The sequence below is a fragment of the Zingiber officinale genome, chromosome 7B (genome assembly GCF_018446385.1).
Source record: "Zingiber officinale cultivar Zhangliang chromosome 7B, Zo_v1.1, whole genome shotgun sequence".
Lineage (NCBI taxonomy): Eukaryota > Viridiplantae > Streptophyta > Magnoliopsida > Zingiberales > Zingiberaceae > Zingiber > Zingiber officinale.
The window spans coordinates 71,230,888-71,251,169 of NC_055999.1; the positions used below are offsets into that span (position 1 = coordinate 71,230,888).

A 20,282-nucleotide genomic window follows, 5' to 3' on the forward strand; every position below is an offset into this window, starting at 1 on the left:
CTCGCAGTCCCGTGAGACGATGTAGCTGAAGGAATAGATAGGCCCTTCGCTACCTCCTCACCCACGGCCTGTAGAAAGTCACTGGAAATTCGGGCTATCCCCTTGGAGTAAGCCCGGAACATGGCAGCCTCTGCAAAGCAAAGAGGAAATACTTCAGTTAGTGAAGACCGACCGAAGAAAGAATAGCATCTTACCAAAAGGAGCTCCTATTTTCGCGAAAACTGGGCTGAGCCCAAAGAAGTATAAAAAACATTCTTGCAGTATCACAGAAAAAAGAAGTTGCACTCCCTGTAGTTTCTTGGTGGCTGTATGACATGTTGGTTGATGGGTATGGTAGTGTAACTCGAAGGGGTAGGCAGAGCAAATCGCCATTGGGTCGGCCAGTCCACCAGCTCGGGTAGGCGGATAAAGAAGAATCGGGATTTCCAACCTTTGTTGGAGGAAGACATATCAGAGAAAAACTTACATCCCACCCTTGATTGCACCATAAACACCCCCGGCTCGGATCTCTTAAGTGAATAAAAATGATGAAAAAGTTCTAGAGTCAGAGAAATTCGATACACTCTACACAGGATGACCATGCCACACATGGTACGGATGACATTAGAGGCGAACTGTGAGAGAGGAACCTGAAAGTATCGACTCAAGGCAGGGAAAATTGAAGAGGGAAACAGAGGCCTCCTAAAAGTTGGTCCTTGAAGAAGGTCACAAAGCCCTGGGAAGGGGAAGAAGGGTGCTCGGTTGATCGGGGGGCACATAATCGATACTCAATAGGGAGACACAGGTTTGCCCGAATCGTAACCAGGTCGCTATTGTCTATGTCGGATATGAAATACGTATACCAAGGCGATATGTTACCTTCCGCCATCAGAAACCAGAAAAAGGAAGGACACGAAGATTGGAAGAAGAAGAACTTGCACGTAAGAATCAAGGAAAAGCTGAAGAGACAAAGCAGTAAGCGATAGAGCCGGAGAATGATAGCAGGAGGAAGGTGAGAAGATGACGGCGGACGACCTTTAGGGCTTATAAAGAGAAACCCCTTGGAAACATCGAAAGTAGAAAAGAGAGCATAATAACTTGAGTCGTCGGATCTAGGGCAACGTGATAAAAAGCACTGATCCTCTACAGTAAGAGTATAAGGTCTTGGGACACGCATCACCTCTCTTAGAAAGACATTAAAAAGGTCTTAATGATGGATGTGACAAGAAAATCATGAAAAGGGATTTTTGTATGACTTCTTTCCGGCGCGCGAAGAGTGTACATCAGCAAGAAAGGCAACCAAGCAGTTATCTTGGGAAAAGCAAACCATGCGTCATGATTATAGAACTACCTCGGGAAAGAGAAAAGAGGACTAGTGGACTCAAGAATTTGAATTTGGCGCTTTCTTAAAATTAGCAGGCAAGTGGGGGTCTAATTAAAACTTGCTTGAAATATGTGCAGGAAGGGACGCAAGTAACGAGTGATTGGTCGATTACTTGCAACGCAACACCCGGGAGGAAATTTACGGAACAGTCTCCAGACCAGGCCACCATTATCAATCCCCCTCCAGGGTCAGCCAAGAAGAGTTTCTTCAGACCGTCCAGGTCGGGTCCTAGACTCTAGCCCTAGTGCGAGTTATAAGTAAGCATGCTCTCACGCCCAACGACCGTCCAGGTCGGGTCCCAGACTCTCGCCCTAGTGTGAGTTATAAGTGAGCATGCTCTCACGCCCAACGACCGTTCAAGTTGAGTCTCAGACTCTCGCCCCAATGTGAGTTATAAGTGAGCATGATCTCACGCCCAACGACCGTCCAGGTCGGGTCCTAGACTCTCGCCCCAGTGCGAGTTATAAGTGAGCATGCATTCACGCCCAACGACCGTCCAGGTCGGGTCCCAGACTCTTGCCCCAGTACGAGTTATAAGTGAGGTTGCTCTCACGCCCAAGGACCGTCCGGGTCGGGTCGGGTCCTAGACTCTCGCCCAGTACGAGTTATAAGTAAGCATGCTCTCACGCCCAACGACCATCCAGGTCGGGCCCCAGACTCTCGCCCCAGTGCGAGTTATAAGTGAGAATGCTCTCACGCCCAACGACCGTCCGGGTCGGGTCCCAGATTCTCACCCCAGTGCAAGTTATAAGTGAGCATGCTCTCACGCCCAACGACCGTCCGGGTCGGGTCCCAGACTCTCGCCCTAGTGTGAGTTATAAGTGAGCATGCTCTCACGCCCAACGACCGGCAGGTCGGGTCCAGACTCTCGCCCCAGTGCGAGTTATAAGTGAGCATGCTCTTACGCCTCTAGACTCTCACCTCAATGCGAGTTATAAGTGAGCATGCTCTCACGCCCAACGACCGGCAGGTCGGATTCCAGACTCCCGCCTCAGTGCGAGTTATAAGTGAGCATGCTCTCACGCCCAACGACCGTCCAGGTCGGGTCCCAGACTCTCGCCCCAGTGCGAGTTATAAGTGAGCATGCTCTCACGCCCAACGACCGTCCAGGTCGGGTCCCAGACTCTCGCCCCAGTGCGAGTTATAAGTGAGCATGCTCTCACGCCCAATGATCGTCCAGGTTGGGTCCCAGACTCTCGTCCCAGTGCGAGTTATAAGTGAGCATGGTCTCACGCCCAACCACCGTCCGGATCGGGTCCCAGACTCTCACCCCAATGCGAGTTATAAGTGAGCATGCTCTCACGCCCAACGACCATCCGGGTCAGGTCCCAGACTCTCGCCCCAGTGCGAGTTATAAGTGAGCATGCTCTCACGCCCAACGACCGTCCAGGTCGGGTCCCAGACTCTCGCCCCAGTGCGAGTTATAAGTGAGCATGCTCTCACGCCCAATGACCGTCCGGGTCGGGTCCCAGACTCTCGCCCTAGTGTGAGTTATAAGTGAGCATGCTCTCACGCCCAACGACCGTCCGGGTCAGGTCCCAGACTCTCGCCCCAGTGCGAGTTATAAGTGAGCATGCTCTCACACCCAACGACCATCCAGGTCGGGTCCCAGACTCTCGCCCCAGTGCGAGTTATAAGTGAGCATGCTCTCACGCCCAACGACCGTCCAGGTCGGGTCCCAGACTCTCGCTCCAGTGCGAGTTATAAGTGAGTACGCTCTCACGCCCAACGACCGTCCAGGTCGGGTCCCAGACTCTCTCCCCATTGCGAGTTATAAGTGAGCATGCTCTCACACCCAACGACCGTCCAGGTCGGGTCCCAGACTCTCGCCCCAGTGTGAGTTATAAGTGAGCATGCTCTCACGCCCAACGACCGTCCAGGTCGGGTCCCAGACTCTCGCCCCAGTGCGAGTTATAAGTGAGCATGCTCTTACACCCAACGACCGTCTAGGTTGGGTCCCAGACTCTCGCCCTAGTGCGAGTTATAAGTGAACATGCTCTCACGCCCAACAACTGTCCAGGTCGGTTCCCAGACTTTCGCCCTAGTGCGAGTTATAAGTGAGCATGCTCTCACGCCCAACGACCGTCCAGGTCGGGTCCAAGACTCTCGCCCCAGTGCGAGTTATAAGTGTAACACCCACTAAGCTTTTAAGATAAATATGAGAATGATGAATTTGCCTTAGAAAAATATTAGTAGAATGTTGAACCAAAAAAAAATAAAAATAGGGAGTGGTCAAGGATTGAACCTTGAACCTCTCATGATGTAAATGATAGGATTAATGGGTAATAACTAGTTGGGATAGGAATGATATATTGATAGCAAAGGAGGGAAACTCATGATAAGGATGAGAGTAAAAGCTAGCCAAAAGAAAGCAAGAAAAGAGCAAGAGAAAGGCAACTTGCCTTCCTTCTTTTCTCTCCCTCTTCCTCTCCCTTTGCCGTGACTTAAAGAGGACAATTAAGGGGATTCATTCCCCCTTGTTTCATCATGAATGATGAGAATAAATAAATAAATAAATAAATAAAATAAAAAGAAAAAAAAACGGGGGGCTAAGGGAGAAGGAAAGCAAAAACCAATTTTGCTACCTCTTTCCCCTTAACATAAAAGGGAGCATGTAAAGAGAAGATTTTATTTTTCTCTCATTTCTCTCATTCTCTCCTCTCCACCACCGAGAGCCTCAACCCCCTCTCCTCCATTTTCGGCCCCCAAAACAAGGTTCCTCCTAGGATACAAGGAAGGCTACCAAGGGAAATCAAAGGAGGAGAACAAGAAGAAGAGACCCTTTCTTCCATCACTACACTTTAGAACCACAAGCGAAAAGGAAGTAAGTATCCCCTCACCTGTGGTACAAGTGGTTTTAATGTGTTTTTGGATTTTATGAGGATTTTAAAACCTAGAAACAAAGTTGTGAAAATTCGGCCAAAGAAAGGACTTGTTGATCCTAGGAATGTTTAATATAAGCCTTGATTCATGATAATTTTTCTATGCTTTGTAAGAAGGTTTTCTCTCATATTTTTATATATATGTGATGCTGGATTAGAGATGTACCTAACCCTAGAGTTTCGGCCAAAAAGGTTTTGTAAGGGCTAGGGAATTTATTTGTTTACCTAACTTGCACAAAACCCTCTAAATAAATGGTTAAGGATCCATTATTGTTTTCATACTTGAAGGTTACTTGGAACCAAAAGTACCCCACTCACAAGTTTCGGCCAAGGAAGGGTTTAGGGTTAGGAAGACTTTGAATTTAAACTCACCATGTTTATATGATAGAATATAGAGTTTCTTAAAGAATTGCATGCTTGTATGTTGATAGAAAATCATGAACATCACTTTTAATGTTTCGGCCATGGTAAGGTGGATGGTTTAGAATAGCTTAAACAGATTTTTAACATGCTCAAAACCTCCATGACAATAAGATATGAAAGTTGTTTGATGCTCCCATGCTTAATTAGAATATAGGAAAATTGGTTGCATGATATATGATAATTATGATCACAAGGGTCCTAGCTTGTTTGTGAACCAAACTTATATGTATAGTTCCCTTGATATTTTTGCCATAAAACTTGTTTAGGTTTTCCATACTTTAGGCCACCTAAAACCTAGTTTAAAGACTTGGAAGGTTTCGGCCAAACATATGCTATGAGATAAAGAAAGGAAAAACCTAGGAAACCTAAGACACAATTTAAATGTATGCTTATAGTGCTTGACTTTTATACATGTTATGAAATGTGTTATGACTTTCTATGCTTTTATGCCATTTGAACAAATTCCATGCTTGATGAGGTTCGGCCATGTAGGGTTTAAAGACCTAGAAACCTTAAAATTTAGACCTCATGTGTTAAAGATGCTTCTTATGAAATTGAGATAACATGTTGATTGTGTTCACATGCTTATATATTTAACTATGATTCAAATGGACACCTTAAAGTCTCAGCCATGAAGGGATACATGCCTTAGAAACCCTAGAACTTACATTGAACATGCTCATGTCACTCTCCATGGAATATGAAATGTAGAAAGCTAAAAATTCACATGCTATATGTTGTTAGTGACCTAAATTGATGCTAAGGGAAGTTTCGGCCATGACCACTTGTATGATGCCATTTATAAATTTATACATGATGTTAGAGTAAGTTCACATGCTTGTATGCTTGCTTGAAAACCTAAATGAGTACTTGTAAGTTTCGTCCATGACATAATTTTAAGGGCTTAAAGGATTTAGGAACTAACTCAATTGTGTTTACCATATTCCTTGAAACAAATGCTATAAATATGGTTAAGGTTTCCATGCTTTATGTCATTTAGAACCTTGTTTCACACTTGTTAAGGTTCGGCCAAATGAGGTTTAAGGACTTGGAGAACTTAGAGTCCAAGTAAATCTTGTTTATAATACTTCCTATGAAAATGATATGTGGATTAATTAGGTTCTACATGCTTGGATGTTGTTTAAAACCTAAATTGGCACCTAAGAGGGTTTCGGCCAAGATAAGAACCCAAAGGATTAGGAAGCTTAGTACCCAAATTAATCATGTTACATTGTTCCTTATGATTGGATGAGCACATGATACACTTTTATGCTTAGACATGTATGCTTGTGAGCTATACAAGATGAGAATTTCTACGATATGTTATGAGTTCAAAATATGCATGCTATGATATGTGGGTAAATTTTACATGCTTTGATGATATGATATGAGCTGAAAATATGCATGCTTATGTTATGATATGTGGTTAAATTATGCATGCTTTGATGCTATGTTTAGTGCTTAAAATATGTATGCTTTCATGATATGCTATGTGGTTAAATTATGCATGTTTGATGATATGCTTTATGCTTAAGATATGCATGTTTTTATGATCTATGCCTAAGTGATGCATATTGTTATGATATGATGTATGCCTAAGTGATGCATACTTTTATGGTATGATGTATGCCTAAGTGATGCATACCTTTATGACATGATGTATGCCTAAGCTAAGTGATGCATACCTTTATGATATGATGTATGCCTAAGTGATGCATACTTTTATGACATGATGTATGCCTAAGTGATGCATACTTTTATGTTAGGATGTGTGCCTAAGTGATGCATGCTTTTATAATGTATGATATGTATAAGTATGACATGTACTTTACTTTATATGGCTTGTACCAAGGGTGGGCTCCATAAGCGCCCCGGGGTCGATGGAATAAGACTCGGGCCTCGTTAGGGATGAGCTCCTAAGTGCCCCTAGGTCGATGGAGTAAGACTCCGGCCTAGTATGTTGCCTTGTAGGGTTCAAGACTTGCTACCTTGGACCTACATAGGTTGCGCGCAATATGTAAGTGGTACATAGCCGGGATCCCCTTTAAGTTGAGATTATGTTCAAGTATATATGTAAGAAGAAATGGTTTTAAAGATCATGAGACATACACATGTTTTTCGGATACATGTTTTTCAAAAAAAAAAATCATATTGCATATACCTTATGATGATTTATGATATGTCATGGTTAGATATGATTATGTTATGTTCCATGATATGTCCATATGTAGGATATGCCATGACTCCTTATGACGATATGCCATGATTAGATGTCATGATTAGATACAGTTATGTTATGCTTCATGCTATGCTTTACGCTATGATATGCCATGACTAGTTATGATTTCTTCATGTTGCATGATATGCTTAAAAGAGTATGTTACATTATGTCATGACTAGTTGAAATGATGCCATGTTAAGACATTCTTTGATTATACTATGATTTTCTGTTTTAGTGAGTAGGAAAGGAACTTACTGAGCCATGAGTGCTCACAGCTTACTGTCCTTGTACCACAGATAAAGGAAAAAGCTGGATGAGCTAGAGGAGCGGCAGGAGAGGCAAGGAGATGTGTGTGGCAGTGACTAGGCAACCAAATAAGAACCTGCTTTAAAAACTTTTTAAAAAACTATGCTTTGGTATCATGAATTGTAGTACCGTATGTGTGACTTGATGTTATGTTTCTACTAATTTTGATATCATGTTATTGAGGCCATGATAGTATAGTTCGGATTTGATGAAAGGGAAAACAAAAGAAAAGTTTTTATTAAACTAAGAGAATTATTTTAAGTCTTCCGCTGTTTTAAAAAGAAAAATTTGTACATAGAGTATCGTAGCCCCGTCCCTTAGGGTTAGCAGGGAGGGCGGGCGTTACAATAAGTGAGCATGCTCTCACGCCCAATGACCGTCCAAGTCGGGTCCCAGACTCTCGCCCCAGTGCGAGTTATAAGTGAACATGCCCTCACGACTAATGGCTTTCTTGGTCAGTATCTCTCACTCTCACCTTAATATGAGTCCCCATGGTATATTTGCATGTTCCACAGATGTACAACCATACTTTGACTAACAATACGTGAGGCAAGCAACCAGGTCTATATATGCCACGGCTTTCCATTCCTTTTTGGCAAGAAGAAAGGCATGGAAAGTAAGTTATCTTTTATAAGGTATCTTTTATGGCATATTTCCTTGAGGTAGATGTTTATGGAGTGATACTATAAGAAGGAAAGAAATTTAGACCTCCAGACCCACAACCTGGAGGGCAGATAAAGGCAGATAATGCAAGGGAATATTGTCCGATAAAATTTGAAGTACAGACTCACAACCTTGAAATCAGATAATACAAGGGATGTTTTTATTATCTAAAGTTGAACATTTCTCATTTCCTGTTATCATTACGATCTCCGGATCCAGTGGCTTGATCTTTCCGAGACAACTGAGTCTGAGCTCTATTAGATCTTCCTTAATAAGATCGATGGTGTGCTTCAGTTGACCTATAGTCTCATCTTTTATCCGGCCTTCCTCCTTTATGAGAGCCACCTCATCCTCGTGTTTCATCTTCAGGTAAATAATATAATGAACCTGGCTCTGGAAGTCTGATTGAGCTTTAAACTTGAGAGCTACTTTTGCCCGAGTTCGGGATTTAGCCGCCAGACAGAGTCCTTCCATTTCGCGAGTAAGGGAAACTTGGAGATCTCTGCTTTCAGTCATCTCCAGTAAGGCCTTATCCTTCTGAGTCAGTAATTCCGTCAAATGAACAATCTGTTGATGTAGAGAAGAGGGGTCATCAGATTCCATGACAGGCTCCAGGGAGTAGTTTAACGAAGAACACGAGTTGAAGGGAAGTTAGAAGGAAGGTACAAGAATACATGTCCCTTTTAAAGAGGAGGAGAAGGTGAAGGGATTATCGTGGAACATGAAGCGACACCTGGGAAACAGTGTAGTATTCACAAGACAGGGATATAATCAGAAATCAAAGAGTCGACACACAAGCATTAAAATCCATTCTATCTTTTACAATGGGGGATAAAGTCTGAGCGAGACATTGGGAAACAGGTCAGCCAGTAGGCGGATGCAATTCAAGCGCCCAAATTCCAGGTCGGGGGCAACATGATTTGAGTCTAGTCAATCAGACCAGATCCTCCTTCGACAAGACTTGAGGGGAGGCTTGTGATACGGTGCATGATCGTGGGGTCGATGGGATGAGGTGGTCGGAAGTCAAGACCACAGGAGGGTCAGAAGTCAAGCCTACGTGGAGGTTAAGCGTCAAGTGTACGTGGAGGGTCAGAAGTCAAGCCTACGTGGAGGTCAAGCGTCAAGTGTACGTGGAGGGTCAGAAGTTAAGCCTATATGGAGGTCATAAGTTTAGAGCATGGGACTGCGCGGAGGTTAGGAAGCCGATCTACGTGTAGTTTAAGGGGTCCAGTTGCGAGATGGGCTCGGTTAAGCACGAATGATTTCTTAAGAGGGAGCCAGTGTCAAGTAAGGATTTAAGTTCAAGTCAGGATGAACCAGCCAAGGATACAGGTCTGGGTTTTTAGCCTTACGGCACAGGACACGTCGTACAGGTGGGGATGGACCAACCAAGGATACAGGTATGGGTTTTTAGCCTTGCGACACAGGACACGTCGTACATGTCGGGATGAACCAGCCAAGGATACAGGTCTGGGTTTCTAGCCTTGCGGCACAGGACACATCGTACAGGTCGGGATGGACCAGCCAAGGATACAGATCTGGATTTTAGCCTTGCGGCACAGGACACGTCGTACAGGACATGGATAATAGGATACAGATGCAGGTCGGGGTACAGACCTGGCGTACAGTCGGAACATACAAGCCATGGATAACAGCGGACAGAAGCAGGTCAAGATACAGACCTGGCGTACAGGTCAGAACGTACAGGCCATGGATAACAGTAGACAGATGTAGGTCGGGATACAGACCTGGTGTACAGTCGGGACGTACAAGTCATGGATAACAGCAGACAGAAGCAGGTCAAGATACAGACCTGGCGTACATATCGGGACGTACAGGCCATGGATAACAACGAACAGAAGCAGGTCAGGATACAGACTTGGTGTACAGGTCGGAACGTGCATGCCGTGGATAACAGCGGACAGAAACAGGTCGGAATACAGACCTCGGAATATGGACCTAGCGTCCAGGCACTGCAGGACAAACAAGCCAGGGAATCGTAATTGTCCGTCAGAGAATGTCAGAGAATAATCAGTGTGTCAGGGAATATGCTAACAGTCGGGGCTCATTACCCCTTTTGTTCTGTCGCCGGCCTATGAGGAGACGTCATGTGTCATTCACCGCCCGACAAAGTCTGACAGCCGACATTTCCTGACACCAGCCAGGCCCCAGAAACATCCGTTGCAGTATAAAAAGGGATGCTTTGTCCTTTATGCAAGTACGCTCACTCGTCATTTCTTACTCGTCTTTACTTTTCGTCCTTTCTCTGTGTTTCTGGGGAAAAAGTATTTGATTTGAGCGTCGGAGGGCCTGACCCGGTGACTTTTTCTCTGGTTTCTGGTCTCTAACGACTGGTGGGCTTGTCTGAGTGTGCGCAGAGCTGCAGCATCTTCATCCTGGTCATCATCCTTCGTCATCCGCCTGTGCGAACTCTTCCGGAGGGTACCAGGTAGATCGAACTCCGCAGCGACTTTCCGTCAACCTCCAGTACATCGAGGCCCGCCTTTATCCGACTCAGCTTCCGGACGGGATCAGTAGTGATACTACTGGGAGCTCGGTCGTGGAGTAGCTAGGTGCCGGTGGTTTAAAATCATGTAAAATCGAGATGTTATGTACTTGTGTTTTATTTCTATATTTCCATTGCGTATTATAACATCTTATAAATGAGCACATGATCAAAAAAATTGAATGAAGAGTCCTCGGTCCCAACAAGTAACTCTAAAAACACAAGCTCAACTATCGTACGTGTTTTTCCTTGCAAAGGCCCTCAGCATGATTTTTAGTGAAAAACCAACATAGAAAATGGGTCAGCAGAGAAATTTGAAGTGTTTACTTAGTTTCTAATACTCTTTCATAGACGCAGTTGTTATATCTAAAGAAGTTAAGACTGCTATATTAATTTGGGATTTATAGATTATTTTAAATACAAAATTGGTTATTTTAAGAGGTGAGGTCCTTGTAACATATACTATTAATATAAAATTATATATTTCACATGAGATGAGGTGAGATCCACTAGATGATTAAATATTTTAACGTGAATTAATTAACTTCAAACGAGGCGATTATATATTTCAATGTGATTATATATTAAAACTATTAATATTTTATTTTTTTTAGTTGATACATCGATCTATCTCTTGAACGGACTAATTTAGCAAATAAATAGAAACGCTTATGGAGGCTCATCTAGATAGTTAGCATTCGTAGGTCCGTTTCTGATTAGAGAGAAAATCCTTTATAGTGTGCGACTTAAACCTTAAATTTCTTAATTATCTATTGGAAGACCTAACCATTGTATCATTGACCAAGGTGCAATTACAACTATTAATTAATTTCATATGATGTGATTATACATCTCATTAATTATGCAATTATTATTAATATATTTCACCAAATAAATATATGATTTATCATTAGGTAACCAGTAATTATGTATTTCAGCCTTGAGAGTCATTGGTTAGGTGATTCCACAAACATATATAATGTGTACATGTGTATAAATATTATAACCCACGCCTACCATGCTTAACCATGGTGCTGCGTTACTTAAATTTAAGACGTTTGGGGAAGCAATCCATACAATACTTTTAACCATGTTCATCTGAGATTATAAATACCAAGCGAAAGGTAGCCAAAGAGCACAACAACTCATAATTAAGATGGAGAAGCAATCAGTAACCCTTGTGAGTGATGACCAAGGGATAGTTCGTAAGTCAACAAAATATCATCCAAGTGTTTGGGGTGATTATTTCATTCGAAACTCGTCTCTCAATCTATTGGAGGTATTTTGTGAACTTGTTGCATTTTAATAGATATTCCTCACTAAGTCTTTACAATTTGAAGTCTGATTATTAGTAGCTAGTGACATATATTACTTAATTAGTTTGCTAGGTGCAAATAGCTAGGTGGTGATTAAATGGATATTCTTGAACGTATATCTAACAATTTAAATGATGCAGGAGTCCACTCAAAGGATGAGAGAGAGAGTGGAAGAATTAAAGGTGCAAGTAAAGAGCATGTTCAAGGACACTAGTGACATATTGCAGATTATGAATTTGATTGATTCAATTCAACTTCTAAGATTGGACTATCATTTTGAGAATGAAATAGATGACGCACTAAGATTGATCTTTGAGGTTGACGACAAGAACTACGGGCTTTATGAAACTTCTCTTAGATTTCGATTACTTAGGCAACGTGGATATAACGTTTCTACAGGTAACCATAGAAATAAGTTAAAATTATTAGGTTGTTTAATTTATGCTTATGCTGTTATCTATAAAATTAAATATAGATATAATAAAATTGAAATTCAAGATAAATATATCTTTCTTTATATGACTATAAATTAACAATAAATGTTTTCATCATTTGCCAAAATGTTCATTTGTTTTTTACTTGTATTAGTCTAATCAAACTTACACTAATTTAAAAAATCATAGGTGCCTGATAGAAATTTTACATGCTATCCTAATAAAAGAATGATAAAACAAGAGGTGCCAACTTACCATATTGTTAATAGCTAAATTGTTTACAAGGTTTAAGATTTAAAATTTATCTTGAAAACCTACTTTCATTGATATTATTTATAAAAAAATGAGAGGATATAAAACTAGTTAAATAGTTTGATATAATGTAGTACTTTCAACTAATTATTTTTCTAAACACTCACTATTGATTGTTTTCTCACTCTTGTAGATACTTTTAACAAGTTCAAAGATGACAATGGAAGCTTTATATCTACCTTGAATGGAGATGCAAAGGGATTACTAAGCTTCTATAATGCGTCTTATCTTGCAACACATGGAGAGATCATACTTGATGAAGCTAATTATTTTACAAAGTCTCAGCTAGTATCCTTGTTGAGTGAACTTGAACAACCTTTAGAGACACAAGTATCTCTTTTCTTGGAAGTACCACTATGTCGAAGAATTAAAAGTCTCTTGGCGAGAAAATATATTCCTATTTATCAAAAGGATGCAATGCGAAATGATATTATATTAGAACTTGCAAAATTGGATTTCAATCTACTGCAATCTCTTCATAAAGAGGAATTGAAGAAACTTTCGATGTCAGTAAATTTAAATAATCATTTTTTAGAAATATTTTGCTAATATATGTGAACAAACAAACAACATAATCCTCACATTTAATATCAATATATAAATATAATAGGAAAATTTATAAGAATTTCAAAATTATTGCTTTATAGTTATGGAGATATCATAGCACTTAAAAATTATTTGCATGAACTTTACTAGCTATAGAAATGCACAAGTTTGATTAATGCTAGAGATCTCACACGATTTTCATACATTATCTTAATTGGTTAGTTCTAGTTTCCTAATTGTAAGTAATTTTGTTTTATTTACATTTGGGGTATAAATTGATTATTTTGTTTCTATTTTTTGATGGATGACATGTTTAAAGATGGTGGAATGATTTAGCACTTGCTAAATCACTAAAGTTTGCCCGTGATCGGATTGTGGAAGGTTATTATTGGGTTCTTGGTATGTATCATGAGCCTCAATTTTCTCGTGCACGAGTGATGTGCACCAAAGCATTTTGTGTTCTATCAATTATGGATGATATTTATGATAACTATAGCACATTGGATGAGCGCAGACTATTAACTGAAGCAATAAAGAGGTTTGTTTTTAGGATATCCTAACTTTAATTGTTCTGTGTCGTTTCCTTTAATATTGTTGTATGTTGTACGTCATATATGATAGGACTACAAGGTTGTAAAACAAATTCAAGTCAAATGATAAGTTCTCATATTCAATCTTATACTAATATCATGGCCACATATTTGCTCATGTTTTTCTTACATTTAGGTGGAATCATCAAGCTGTCGATTCTTTACCAGAATACATAAAGGATTTTTATCTCAAGCTATTAAAGAATTTCGAAGAATTTGAAGCAGAGTTGGAATTTAATGAGAAGTACCGTGTGCAATACCTTCAAAATGAAGTATGTTAATAGGAAAGAGATATTGACTTCCATCTGTTATCCTAAAAATTACTAACTAAATTTTTTCTTGATTTACATAGTTTAAAGCTGTAGCCATAGCATATTTTGAGGAATCTAAGTGGGGTGTGGAGGGATATGTGCCATCACTTGACGAACACTTGCGTGTTTCATTGATCTCCTCCGCATGTTCTATGGTCATTTGTTCCATGTATTTGGGTATGGGAGAAGTGGCAACAAAAGAGATATTCGAGTGGTATTCTAGTTTTCCTAAGCCCGTGGAAGCTTGCTCTATAATTGGTAGACTCCTCAATGATATAAGATCACATGAGGTAATCACTTCCCTTGGTACAATAGCTTAGCAACAATGTTTGACAATTCCAATTAAAAAATTTGTAGATGGAGCAAGAGAGAGACCATGCCGCCTCTACAGTGGAAAGTTACATGAAAGAGCATGGCACGAATGTAAAAGTTGCATGTCAGAAGCTACGAGAGATGGTGGAGAAAGCATGGAAGAATTTAAATAAGGAAAGTCTTAATCCAACACCAGTAGCTCGACCTATAATTGAAAGAATACTTAGCTTTTCAAAATCAATGGAAGACGTATATAGGTACACCGATGAGTACACCACTTCTGATAATAAAATGAAAGATAATATTTCTTTGGTGTTGGTTGAACCTATTCCTATATAAGGGTGTGACTTCTTTAATAAATCATAGTGGGAAGAGTATGTTGAAAATCATTAGAGGCAACCATTTCAGTGTGAGGATGATCAATTTCCTAGCTATCAATGTTTGAATAAATCAAACTTATATTTGGATGGTGTATGGAAAGTTATAATTGATATGTAGTGATATCTTATGTATCTTGCTTAATAAAAATTGCACTTTTGCTTGGAAGATATAACAAATTTATAAAATTGACCTTAGTCACTATTTCTTTCTCTTAATCAACAAGATATGAAAATAGTTGAATGAATTATTAATTTTAAACTCTTGAACCATCGACCTCAATGTTGTCTTTGACAACTTTGCTCAATCTCTTCCACCATCACTTGTGTTCCCCTTCCATCCTCACCCTTTCAACTAATTTGGAAACCAGTATAAAAAAAATGAATATTTGCTTTTAAATAAATCTGTTGGATGCATTCAGATAGTTCATATGGAATATAAATTAAATTGTGTTTATATTTGCCTTAGAGAATTTGATTGTCATTCTTTCTACAAAACTTAGAGGCACTTACTAATAAAGTAGTAATTAAGTACTTGTCAGTTAGCATTTATAGAACGTGTTGTGCTGAAGGAGTTTTCATGTCTCTTTGAGATGTTAAAACTGACAGAATAATACTAATGAGGAGTTTATCATACTGAAATTTCATTATGAGAAAACATTCAATAGTTAATTCGACAGCTAAATTCTTGTTCTGAAGCTTCTTAATTTTGTTGACAAATGGGTTACTTGGATAAAATTGTTGGTTGTCTCTTACAAATCTCTTGTTGTTAATAGGCAATTTGTAAAGATGAGTTTGGACTCGGAAAAGAAAACCCGTCATCTCCTTACCATACATCTTAGTGACTTATGCATTGCACCATAACACCAAATTGAATCTTTGATGTGTAGATTATGTATATTTTTAAGTATTGTTTATTACACATCTACTTGTATTTCATGAGAATGTTTTACAGTTACCACACCTTATTTTATTATTGTGTCATATTTCTACACTTTTGATTCAGAGATATGTTCGTTTCGTATTTTTATGGAACAAAAATAGAGTAAATCGGATGTTGGAGCAAGTTTTAGTAGCACACACGGTTGTATCTCACAGGAACACGATCGTGCCTTTCTTACAGAGCATTCCATGCAACGGTCGTGCCTTATATCTCCTAGGAGAAGCAAATTTTATGATCAGGTCATGTCGAAAAAAACATGGTCATGCCCTTCTTCCAACGACTTTCTATGGTTTGGCTGTGCCTCCCAGGCACGACCATGCCTCCTCCAGAATAGTCTTCTACGAGTAGGTCGTGCCTCACATCCAGAGGTTCTTATGCCACAGCCATGTCCAAAAGGCATGATTGTGCCTTATTTCTAGTGGTAATTATGTTGGTGCTAGAAGTACTAGCTAATCGAACTTAGTTTTGATAATGGCAAAGAGTTCAAAGTTAAGTTGTGCTATAATTTAACAAGCTTACCTAAGTGTGAAGGCAAGACCTAGTTGAGGTCCTGGTCAAGGGATTGGGCATGAAGTCCTGGTCAAGTGGATTGGGTAGAAGACTTGACAAATTAAGAACAACTAGCGGAAGTCCTAGGGGTCACGTACACTGGCAGACGTCTAGGCGGGTAGAGGATTGAATGTCTAGGGAAAGTCTGAAAGATTAAAGTCAGATGCCAAGAGAAAGTCCAAATAGGTATTTGGCAAAAGGTAACTCTCCTAAGAGAAGTAGGTGAGGATGCATTGCCCGTTGAGGGAATAGTAGGGGTGTTTCGACCTAGAATTTCAAGGGAAATCCGAAAGTCAGAATCAGACAGTCTCGAAATTGCCAAACTAAGTTAAAATGTTATATTTTGCCTATTGTGTTAACTCTATGGTGCGGAAAATCGAAGATGGAAGTTGGTTGAAAAAAAGACTTATAGGTACTCGGGAAGGGTCCAGGCGCCTGAAGGTCCAGGTGCCCGTAGTAGGTCCAAGCGTTCGGATTAGGCCAAACCTAACCGTGCGTGCAAATAAGTTAACGCGCTCCGATTGGCCAACATATGTCAAAGTATAGGCCTAGACTGGTCTAGGCACCCGGAGATGGATAAAACCTTCATATATAGAGCTTCACTAAGGTGTGACCATATTAGCCGTCCAAGCGCCCGGGGGTGGTCTAGGAGCCCAAAATTAGATAACTCCCCAATGAATCTGATAGGCTTCGGTCCCGCCGCTTGAGACCAGTCCAGGTGCCTGGAAAAGGTTATAAAAAGAGCTCTGACCAGTAGCTTCAATACACAACTCTTCAAGCAACTGAACACCCAAAAACTCGCCATGCTACTCTGATTTCCAATCCTACTACGTTGTGACGCTACTCTGACAATTGCGCTCTACACCATTTCATATTGTTGATATAATTTATTTACACAAACTTATAATCATCTCTCTGTACATTCTTTGTAATTATCGAATTACTAGTGTATTACCAACGAAGCTATCGTTGATCACGAGCCTTGAAGTAGGAGTCGACATAGGCTCCGAACAAAGTAAAACTAAAAGTGTTAGCATTGTCTTTATATTTCTGCTGCTTTTATTACTTTGAGTTTTTTTTATAAAAAAGTGAAAAAGTCACAAGCACTATTCACTCCCCTCCTCTAGCGTTATTTCTCGATCCTACATTTGGTATCACAACGAATTTTCATTTTCAAATTTTTATCATAAGTCAGAATTGGTATAATAACCTCTTTTGACAAATTTTTCATTTTTTTCAATTTTTTCAAAATTGGTATAACACCACTCGAGCCGTTTTTGCCTTATTCTCTTCCCGCATTACTAATCCAAGATGAAGTCTTCATCTTATTTTTTTTCTTTTACGAGATCTTTAAAATGACCCATCAAGAAGGTTATAGTGTTGTCGCCTACCTGCCTCTTTTCTCCGGCTAAAATTTTGACTACTGGAAGGGCTGAATGGAGTACCATCTGAAGACCTAGGTGAAAATATAGATTGTAATTCAAACTAGATTCACATTTCCCACTAAGAATGGAGTGCCCATCGCCTGCGTCAAATGGGATGCACCCACAAAGAAGCAGATTAAGGCAATGCTAAAGCTACTCAGACCTTACAATGTGGCCTAACTAAAGAAGAGCTAAACTGGTTAGTTCTTTCAACAGTGCCAAGGAACTGTGGGAGAAATGCATTGAGTTGCATGAAGGAATCTCCGGCACTAAGGTATCAAAAAGAGATTTAATTTTAAATAAATTATATTATATTAAAATACAAGAAGGAGAATCAGCAAGCTAGCTTCACACCAAGATTTAGGATATCACTACAAGAAAAAAGCCTTACAACAACGGTTTTTCACCGTTGTCGTAGCCCCTTTCGGACTGTTGTTAAAGGCTGTATTGTTAAAGGAGGTACTAAAAGACAACAGTTTTTAACCGTTGTCTTTGAAGACAAAGACATCACTTTTTACAACGGTGAAAAACTGTTGTCTTTTCCTTCAAAGATAATAGTTTTTCACCGTTGTCTTTGAGCGTCTACCTTTAATAACAGGGTCTTCAACAACAGTTTTAAACTATTTACGACAACAGTGAAAAACCGTTGTCTTTTTTTGATAAAAAAAAATATTAAAATTTATTATACAATTTTCTAGTATTATAAATCATTCAAAATACTAAATTTGTAAATAAAATTTAACATATAATTTTCTAACATTCAAAAATAATATTTACAACATTCCGAAGAAATTTCAAAAGCAACCAACAAAATGACAACGACACTATTAAAACAAAGGTAGAACAACACAACATCCTAATCCTAGAAGAGTAACACAACATCCTAATCTTGATATCTAGTTTTGAAGAGTTGGATCATTTGAACTACTTTTACCATGTACAACACTAGAAGAGTAACAAAACACTGCTTCTTAATTCTCCTAATCCTTCATCTTCTTCATCCTTGCCATGTTTGCATCGTACTTGGATCGAAGTGGACCAAGTAGATAAAGAAAGAAGATAAACTAAATGCCTTCATCTTCTTCATCCTTGCTTCTTAATTCTCCTAATCTTTCATCTTCTTCATCCTTGCTTCTTAATTCTCCTAATCCTTCAAACTCCACCTGTAAGAAGAAGATAAAGAAATGTCACTTGATCTAAACTAAATGCCTATGAATAATAAAAAAATCTGAAATCTCATAAAGTAGACTTAATTCATTAATAATGCATCATATTGAAGGCCTCTCCATGACTAGCTTAATAGCCTGTGCTATAGACATGTCTTCATTTGTTTCATACCTGAGTTTGTTAGCCTGTAAACGTTGAACAGTCATTTCACAAGAGAAATATTTCCAAGTTATCAGCACTGCAGATATAAGGTTAATAAAGAAATTGCCTCTTCCAAAATGGTTTCAAACACCTTACCAACTTTTTCCACTAGATCTTGAGGCACTTGATGTCCATCACCATCAAAGAGTGCGTAGCTGAAAAATAGAAGTAAATTTGTCTCCATAAGATTATAGCCTCCATGATCAGTGATATCTGTTAGTTATTCAGTTAACCATTACCTCTCCAAGTCATGATCATACAAGACAGAATTGTCACCAGAAGTTTGATAAATTGGTAGACCAAGTCTTCCAATCCAAGATGCCAATGGATTCTCGTTGCAGACACCATGCAACCTGAAGTGTCCAAATTAAAACTTCTAGTCACTGAAATTTTGAAGGCTGGCCACAATCCTCTTCAGAAGGAATGAAAACAAAAACACAAAAAAAAAGAAGCATACCAGGCTGCTCCCATGTCAACAGGAAAACCAAATGAGTAGTTAGTGTGAACTCGACCACCAATTCTTTCCCGAGATTCTAAAAGCACAACCTAAGGAATAAAAAATAAACTTCCATGTGATGCAAATTTACCCAGCCACTTCACACACTGCATTCATATCAGAACTTAGAATCTAATATGTAAAGACAACTGAAAAAACTGTTAATTTATATCGACATAACACCTGAAAAGCTGCATTTTTCAGTGCATGAGCAGCTGCAATCCCTGCAAATCCACCACCAATGACAATGGCAGGAGGAGAGTGAGATTGCCTTGCTTCAGTCTTCTGATAGAATGATGCTGCAAGAAAATTTAAGTCAATATATATATATATATAGATATATATGTTGATGTGAAGCAGTAAAATGCAAACTAGAATATATTTTAACACCATGAAAAAAAAACATAATTAATAATAAATCCAACACAAGAACAAGCAACATATTCTGTCGTGTTGTATATATATTTACCAAATGCATTTTCCTTCCACATGGTTGAACTCTAAAAATAATTCAGAAAGTACCCCAATAATAAGACTGACAACAGAAAACACCCCAAACATAAAAATTTAGTTTTATTTGCAATTATGACAGATAATCATGTAACTAGCTTCAGTATTCCCACAAAAAAAAAGATATGTAACATAACAATATATTGATACAAAGAAAACTAAAGGGATGACCATTAAAGGAAAGAATACCTTAAATAAAATGAATTCAGAAAGTTCCCATAGGCTTAAGTTTACTTTGATCATGAGCTAAATCATTGCAGTGAATAGATTTAAATCGAAGTAGGTAAAATTCCCATTTTGGCAGCCTGTATACCTCACGAAACCCATCTGCAATTTCACACTAGAGGTTGAAATCGAGCTCTTAAAAATCTTTAAACTTGATATACCGAAAGCTGGAATAGAGCAGGAGGCTATACTCACCAGAAAAATC

At 39.4% G+C, this 20,282-nt stretch overlaps 1 protein-coding gene and 1 long non-coding RNA gene across 2 annotated transcripts; one reads left to right on the plus strand and one right to left on the minus strand.

Moving 5' to 3' along the window:
• The first annotated feature begins 11,448 nt into the window (after positions 1–11,448).
• LOC122003815 (beta-eudesmol synthase-like) lies at positions 11,449–14,688 on the plus strand. The gene is made up of 7 exons (XM_042558815.1): positions 11,449–11,643; positions 11,821–12,079; positions 12,560–12,932; positions 13,292–13,510; positions 13,699–13,834; positions 13,915–14,163; positions 14,231–14,688. The coding sequence occupies exons 1-7, from the start codon at positions 11,521–11,523 to the stop codon at positions 14,522–14,524; spliced, it is 1,653 nt and encodes a 550-aa protein (XP_042414749.1). The 5' UTR covers positions 11,449–11,520; the 3' UTR covers positions 14,525–14,688.
• A 4,240-nt stretch (positions 14,689–18,928) lies between these two features.
• LOC122003816 lies at positions 18,929–19,363 on the minus strand. The gene is made up of 3 exons (XR_006118113.1): positions 19,304–19,363; positions 19,086–19,199; positions 18,929–19,001 (listed from the first exon to the last, which is right to left on the minus strand). It is a non-coding gene; the product is annotated as an uncharacterized LOC122003816 (long non-coding RNA).
• Between the last annotated feature and the right edge of the window lie 919 nt (positions 19,364–20,282).

What these genes read in the sequence shown, in the direction of transcription:
- LOC122003815 (XM_042558815.1), top strand. Translation starts at nt 11,521, where the DNA reads ATGGAGAAGCAATCAGTAACCCTTGTGAGTGATGACCAAGGGATAGTT. An exon ending in TGGATATAACGTTTCTACAG is followed by an intron (nt 12,080 to 12,559) that starts GTAACCATAGAA and finishes TCACTCTTGTAG; the next exon opens with ATACTTTTAACAAGTTCAAA. An exon ending in ATGATATAAGATCACATGAG is followed by an intron (nt 14,164 to 14,230) that starts GTAATCACTTCC and finishes AAAAATTTGTAG; the next exon opens with ATGGAGCAAGAGAGAGACCA.